Genomic DNA, 7,330 nt, shown 5'->3' with positions numbered 1-7,330 from the left:
GACACTTTTTCTTTAACACAGAACAGACGCGAACGCTCATACATACATTGTGTCGTGTGGGAGGCGAGGTTGCTCTCAACGTCGGTGTTGGCGTCTAGACCCTTTTGGGGGAGCAATGTCGGAGTCATGGCAACGGTTGTGGTAGACTGGTTTGTTGTTGCGAAGTCGAAGCTGCAGCGGCAGGGCCCAGTGATATACGATGACGTGCAACAGGTGGTTCCTTCGGTGATCTTTGGCAGCGCCAGCCGTGCCTAGTTTCCCTTCGCAGTTCTATGTCAAAGTCGGAGTTGCGTTGTCTGGTCGCAGGTAGCTGAGTCCCAGCGCAGATCTTCTTTTTGTTCCACCCGACCTCTGTGGTGTGGGTTGAGTTGACGATCGGCTACGGCGGAGTCGGAGTCGTTTGCTTAGAGTATAGCGATGACGATGACGCCTCTAGGGGAGGATTGATGACGATGACGCCTGCACACCTGGCGAGATCCTCTTTAGAGTGATGTGAGTGGGGTATTCTATGTGTGTCAACCGGCGGTTGTGATGGTTTTCGCTCGATTTTCCATACTGAGTAATCTGGTTTTCGCTCGGTTTTCCCTAATTAACCAAGCAAATCTTTTCTTCCTAATGAATGCGGGAATCCTACCATTTCAAAAATACATCCACATATACACTTCTTCTTATGAACCGATGCACGCACACCCTATCAATATGAGCATCTCAAGAGATTGAGCCGACACATCATCTTTAGATCGAGTTACATGAGATTTAACTAGTACTCCCTCTAATCCGTAATAAGCATCACGGTTTTGAACTAAGTTTAGTCTAAAACCGCGACACTTGTTTTGAATCAGACGAAGTAGTATAGTTCTCATCTAGATGAGATGAGAATTAGCAAATCCGATTGTATTAATAGCGTGTCGCGCTTTGCTCTGTTGCGCTCTAGTGCCGGGTTCGGCTCGGAAAATATTTCCATTCAGCAATATGCCTCCGAATCGTAAGCTGAATTCCCAGATTCAGTGTCTCTCTCCGCATCATATTGCCTTCATGCAGTTAGCACCGTGCGAGGGCGATTGACAGTACCTTCTGCTCCCAGTACAGGGCCAGAAGCTGAAATCGTACTCACCAGTGAAGAGACTCGCGGTGAAAGATCGCCTGCAAGGCCTCTCAATCGGCCGGCGCTGATGGACAAGAACCTGCGGTTGCTCGACAAGACAAGGGGCGAATTGCCTGGTGAGTCAGCTCGGCGTCACTACCTGGAAAAGCACAGGAAAGTTTCTTCTCCCTGATGAGAAATGTAATAACCTAATGTTCCCTTTTGGTCGCTGGTTAGGTTTGCTTTTTACCGGTGGTAAACCGAAAAACTGAAGAAGCTCGCCGGCTGTCTTCCGTTACCCCAGTGGGCATCCCCTATCTTTGTAAAAAAGATGATAAAAATTGATAGAGATTTGTGGATGCAGCCATGCAGGTGTTTGCCACTGATCTATCCGTGACAAAATTTTGAAGACAGACTTGCTAAAATCAGCATTCAGGGTTGACACTTAGAAATAAGGTTTCATATAATGCTTCTCTAGGCGTGTTATTTTTTTATATTATTTTGAATCGCGCACTAGGCATTTTACTTGACTGCATATCTATTTTTTTTCTAGAATACGCATGAGTATGTGTATCATATATGACTGCATATCTTATGACAGCTGTTTAATAATGCCTTTGCGTCATTCCAGATATTGGCTCCAGGATGCTCAAAAGTTCCTCTTTGAGATCATTACTGACTATTCTAAGAAGACAACTGCAGCTAGCCCATGAAGTTTGATTGCTGTGGAGAGTGTTCTTCCAGAGAAACAGTTCATGCTGATTTCGCATCGTCATTTTCTAACATGGTTTAACATCTTCATTTGATTAATGTTAACCCACTCTCAGGATTTCAACTATGTGGCGTATTGCTTTTTAACTATCAGTTTTCTTTAGGTGAAAGGGAACATGAACAATGATTGAACAATAAGTTAGCAGATACTTGGATGAGAAACTTGAGCCTGGAATATGTTAGTGTCAGCATGAAGCATGTCTTTTAACAGGTTTCACTTTAAAGCCTTGCAACATCAAAGTTGATACTTTCAAGGAAATCCGTAGCATGCACACAAAGATAACTCTCATTTAAACAGAACCCAGATAATTATGCTACAAAGTCAAACAAATTGATATTTCAAGGCAAACCAAGTAGGAAGGCAGTAGAGCAACAAGGTTGACAATGTTGGATGGTATAAATTATTCACGTGTTGTGGCATGCCAACAGCTTAGGGTGATAATTCTTTTCTCAAAAATGGTGATTTCGAGACCCGGCAATTCAATACTTCACAAAGGGTACAAAAGGAATGAAAGAATTGAGCTCTATGAGGCGGAAGAGCATCTGTCTTTGAGTTCAGTCTACAATTTGCACACTACATTCTTCCACAAGGATCATCAATAAAGGGGAAAGGTACTCAGCACTCTCATATTACGCCTAACTGGTTCCTCACCTTTTAACTTGCAGTGCCTCCCATCACCAGGTGAAAAAGAATGCACCGATGCTTCCCGTAAAGACTCTATTTCACAACGCTGATCTTTTGCTACAGCTAATACGAGAACTCGTGCCCTCTCAGGGATATGTATTTCTTCATCCATATGGCAATATCTTCGGCACAGGCCTGGGCCTGTGGCGTCTTGAGGAACACATCAAGTGTTGCGAACTCATGGACTGTATCTTTGTAGTCGAGGACTGGCGCGTCCACATTTACCTTGCGGAGTTCCTCGGAGTAAGCAATTGCTCTGTCCCTCATACAGTCGTGTTCCGCAACGATTGTCAAGGTTGGAGGCATGCATTTCAGTGGCGGGCCTCCTCTGCCTGGGGCCAGGGGGTTGGCAGCAGGATGGTCCAAGCTGAACTCTTTCTCTGATAAAAGTAATCTCCAGGCAAGTAAGCATGTGGATTTGTCGTAGAAGTATGAGTTCGCAAGCCTTATTTCCGAGTGTGTTGGAACACTTCCTATGAAGAAGGGATACATCAGAACCTGTGCAACGACCTTGACTGGCTCAAATTGCTTTGCATCTTCCACCGCTTTCCTAGTGACAAAATCAGCAATGTTGGCACCACAGCTTACACCAAGTAGGACACATCTGCTCCAAGGAAAAGACGGGTGATCTGGTCAAACTCCAGCAACACAAATGTACAACAGTTAAAACAAAAGGATTTACAATAAATTACTAGATATATTCTTTTGTCTCTTAGGTAGAAGGCAAGAACCATTTAATGATGTTACCAAATATGCAGCTATTCTATTTGAAATTAAATTGAAGTGGGCACTTAATCTGTTGAGGGGTCTAAACTCAGGTAGGTGTGATACACCAAGCAACCAAGGTTTGAGATGATGACAGTCCATCAATATGTACATCACATTTAAGAGATCACGGACATAATAAAAAGGCACGAAAAAGGTACTAATTTCATCAGGTTCTACTGAAATCATAGTTAAAATAAAATCTTCATTATAGGTAAGGAAGCAGACCAGAGTAAGTTTTAACTGATCTATTCGATCCGACAGTTCAGTGCAATTCAATTTCATTAATATGTTAGGTCAATAAACATGACCAATAAAGAATCCCAGAATCAGTAATATGAAAATTGCATGCCTTCACTAGTGTTCAAGGTTATTGGACTGTGGTGACATCATTAGCAGTTATTTACTCAACATATACTACCTACCGAAATATAGAACTTTGTTGAAAACATGTGCCCTAGAAAATTTCACCAAGAAAAGGCCTATCCACATGCCAACGGTCAAGCAAATCTTGTAAAGTTGCATTGACATCTTCAAAATGTCAACATCATTTGGAGAATGTAATCCTGGCAAATTAAATCAACTAATATTTGGATATTTGATGCTTCTATGTTGTGAGCCTGTGTACCCGATCAGAGTGCACACAAAAAGCTAAGGTGCACGCAAATGGTAAGATATAACAGAAAGTGCACACCATATGTTAAGTGAGTATAACTGTCAGCTGGTAAACATTGAATCTTCCCCAGTCAACATACTCCTGAGCTCTAAACCTGCTGCCAGTCAGAAATTGCAACTCGAGGGGAAATGTCGTACTCATGGTCTCTAAACCAATGCTAGTCAGAAATGGCAACTCGAGGGGAAATGACATACTCATGAGCTCTCTCTAAACCTGCTGGTAGTCAGAAATGGCAACCCACGGGGAAATGACATACTCGTGAGCTCTCTCTAAACCTGCTGCTAGCCAGAATGGCAACTCACGGGGAAATGACATACTCATGAGCTCTCTCTAAACCTGCTGCTAGTCAGAAATGGCAACCCACGGGGAAATGATATATTCGTGAGCTCTCACTAAACCCGCTGCTAGTCAGAAATGGCAACCCACGGGGAAATGATATATTCGTGAGCTCTCTCTAAACCCGCTGCTAGTCAGATCTAATAGACTAGGGAACTATATCTTCATCGTTTTGACATGTTCACTTGACTAGCGCAATTCTCATTTGCGGTTTCTGAAATAATGCTGGTGAATCACAAACAAGAACTTCCATTGAAGAAATGAAATAAAAATTCCTATCGCTTGACTTGCCCACTTTTGGACAACTTCACACTGCAGTATTATGTTCCTTGGCCATTTAGTAAAGTAGAAGTAGCAAGAAATGCAATTACAAAAGGAGAGATTACAGAATCGAATTAAATTATACCTTGCCGGATCACCATGCGCAGCGATCCAGGGCTCGACGGTGGAAGCACCGAACGTGTCCACCCCGCCCCCAACCTTGCTCATCATGGCGAGATTGGCCTGCTTGGCGATCCACCTAAGCACCCTGACCCCGTCATCAAAGGCGGCGGGGTAGCGGCTCTCGGGCGCGAGCCTGTAGCCGACGGCGACGACGATGGCGTCGCAGAACTTGGCGACCCGCCTGCAGAAGGCGTCGTTGGAGGCGGAGCAGTTGCTCCCGGTGACGAAGCCGCCGCCGTGGAACTGCACGACGATGGGCAGCCTGCGGCGCGCGGAGGCGGCGGCCCGCGGGGAGGAGACGGCGTGCGGGAGGTAGCCCCGGTAGGGCGCGCCCGCCTGGCCGGCGGCGGGGTCGCTGGCGCGGCGCGGGTGGAGGAGGTGCGGGTGGTGCGGCGGCGGCGTGGGGAGGAAGATGCGGAGGGAGAGCGCCGAGTTGGGGTCGATGTGGAGGTCCTTGGAGGCGACCCCGTCGGCCGCGGAGAAGGCCGGGTTGGCCGGCGCCGTGGCCTCGTCGGCGCGGCAGGAGACACCGAAGGCGGCCGCGTCGCCGTCGCCGTCGGCGGCGGCGCCGGCGGCGGCGGCGAGCGACTGGAGGCGGTGGCGCAGCAGCAGCTTGAAGAAGACGCTGTAGATCTTCACGCCGACGCTCGGCATGGCTCGCCCGCTCCCGCCGCCGGTCACCGCCCGGATCCGCGCATCACAGGGAGAGGTAGACGGGACGGCGCCCGGATCTGCTCGATCGCCGCCGACGGGTTCGGCCGGGAGGAGGTCGGAGCTGGCGGAGGCGCGATTGGAATCGGGCGCGGAGGGGGTTAATGGGGCCGGATTGGATTGGATCGGCTCGGCTCCGTGCGGTGTTGGAGTGGTTGGGGCGAGGGAAAGCAACCGCGATTGGTAGGGTGGCTATCTGGATGGATGATGGCAGCGCAGCAGCGTGGTGTGGTGTGGTGGTATGGTACGGGAAACAGGAGGAAGGAAGAATGGAGAGGGAGGTGGGTGAGGGAGAAGCTAGCGAGGAAGGAAGGAAAAGACGGGGAAGCGATGGAGGATTTTTGGATGGTTGCTACCAGGCAGGCAGGCGTCGGCCGCTTCCCGAACGTGACCACGGTCTCTCTCGCCCCCCTGCGCCTGTGGCCTGTGCTGTTGCTGTGCGTTCGTCGTTCAAATTCAAACCCCGCCTGGTGGTACAGTAGTGGATTTTTCTTCCCCTCCTTGCGAGGTGGTGGTGGTACTAGTACTAGCCTGGGGTTCGCTCTTTGCAGTTTCCGTTCTCACATTTCGCCTGGTGGAGCGAGTATAATTCGGCAGGTTTTTTTTATCTCCAACAACGTGGAGTGCATTAAACGGTGCAGGTACGATGCCTGCCTACTCCCAGATTCCATCGTTTCACGTGAAAGCGTGTGTGTGTCCCAGCGGAAGCACTTCTTTATGCGAAACGATTGCCCTTCATTTTCTCCTTCTCTGTTGTGTCGGTGCTAGTCGTAGCCTCCGTTTTCTATGCTAATTTAGCCTAAGCAATTCAGCTGGAACAGAGGCAGATAGCTTTCCGGAAGGCACGTATAGAAATCCTCGTCCATGGCAACGGTCAACGCCGGATTGCACGCCGGAGGATCCATCAGCTGAGAACAACCAGATATGTATTATCCGTCTCCGTCCGCCGTCGCAAAGATCGCGAGTCCCCATCGATCGGTTTCCTGTTCCTGAAACCGTGTGGCGTCCCGCGGCACGGCACGGCGCGCGCGTAGATAGGGCCTCACCGTTCCGTTCGCCCGCTGGCGGAACGGTTCAACGGACCGCACGGGCACCAGCTACGCATCGGTCGCAAGAAACAGGCCAAGGCACGCGCTGCAATTTCGCGACCGCGTCGTACATCGGGCAGGCAGGCAGGCGCCTCGACGGCGTTGGAAGCCAGGCCAGCATCGGCCCGGTCCGGCGCGCCATTCACGGAGAGCGTGTGCGTGCCCGCGTACGTACGTTACGTATGTGAGATCGGTGCGTGGCCGATCGTGCATGGATCTGCAAGGGTGCAACTGCAAACGTCGGTGCCAAGGTTATCTTATGTATAGTACCTACTCTGCACGTCGCGCGGTGGGACACGAACAAAAAGGCCGTGAACAAGAACCCAGCATGCATGCATGACCGTGAGGTGCTTATTCTCGTGCTTACGTTGTTGAAATTCAAACCCCGGGCAGCGAACCAAAACCACCGTCTTCCGACCCCTCCCGTCTCCCCGCGAGCCATATCCCCCCCCCCCCCCCCCCCCGCGGCGGCGAGGCACCCCGGATATGGCTCGGGTGGTGTCAGCAACTTCTGTGGCAGGGGGGCGGCGGCGGCGAGGCTCGGCTGGCGGCGGTCCGGCGACCTGCAGGCGAGGTGGTGGCGCTGCTCCTTGGCGGCGGGGTGGCTGAGGGTGTGTCCCCGGTCCAGATCTAGGCCCTTATGGGCCCATCTGGGTCCTAGCGGGCTGGTTCCGACGTGGCCTCGCTGCCTACTGCGTGGTGTTGAGGAGGAGCGGCTCGGACAGGGAACGGCGACGCCACCAGTGGCGGTGCCAGGAATCCAATCATGT

The 7,330-nt window shown here is 50.5% G+C and overlaps 1 protein-coding gene across 1 annotated transcript; it reads right to left on the bottom strand.

Moving 5' to 3' along the window:
* Positions 1 to 2,285: 2,285 nt before the first annotated feature.
* Positions 2,286 to 5,934, bottom strand: LOC123080008 (probable carboxylesterase 16). Its single transcript, XM_044502861.1, has 2 exons — positions 4,724 to 5,934; positions 2,286 to 3,144 (listed from the first exon to the last, which is right to left on the bottom strand). The coding sequence occupies exons 1-2, from the start codon at positions 5,413 to 5,415 to the stop codon at positions 2,604 to 2,606; spliced, it is 1,233 nt and encodes a 410-aa protein (XP_044358796.1). The 5' UTR covers positions 5,416 to 5,934; the 3' UTR covers positions 2,286 to 2,603.
* Positions 5,935 to 7,330: the final 1,396 nt, after the last annotated feature.

Source organism: Triticum aestivum, chromosome 3D (assembly GCF_018294505.1).
Source record: "Triticum aestivum cultivar Chinese Spring chromosome 3D, IWGSC CS RefSeq v2.1, whole genome shotgun sequence".
Classification (NCBI taxonomy): domain Eukaryota; kingdom Viridiplantae; phylum Streptophyta; class Magnoliopsida; order Poales; family Poaceae; genus Triticum; species Triticum aestivum.
The sequence above is the reverse complement of the archived record's forward strand: the minus strand, read 5'-3'. Positions and strand labels throughout refer to the sequence as shown.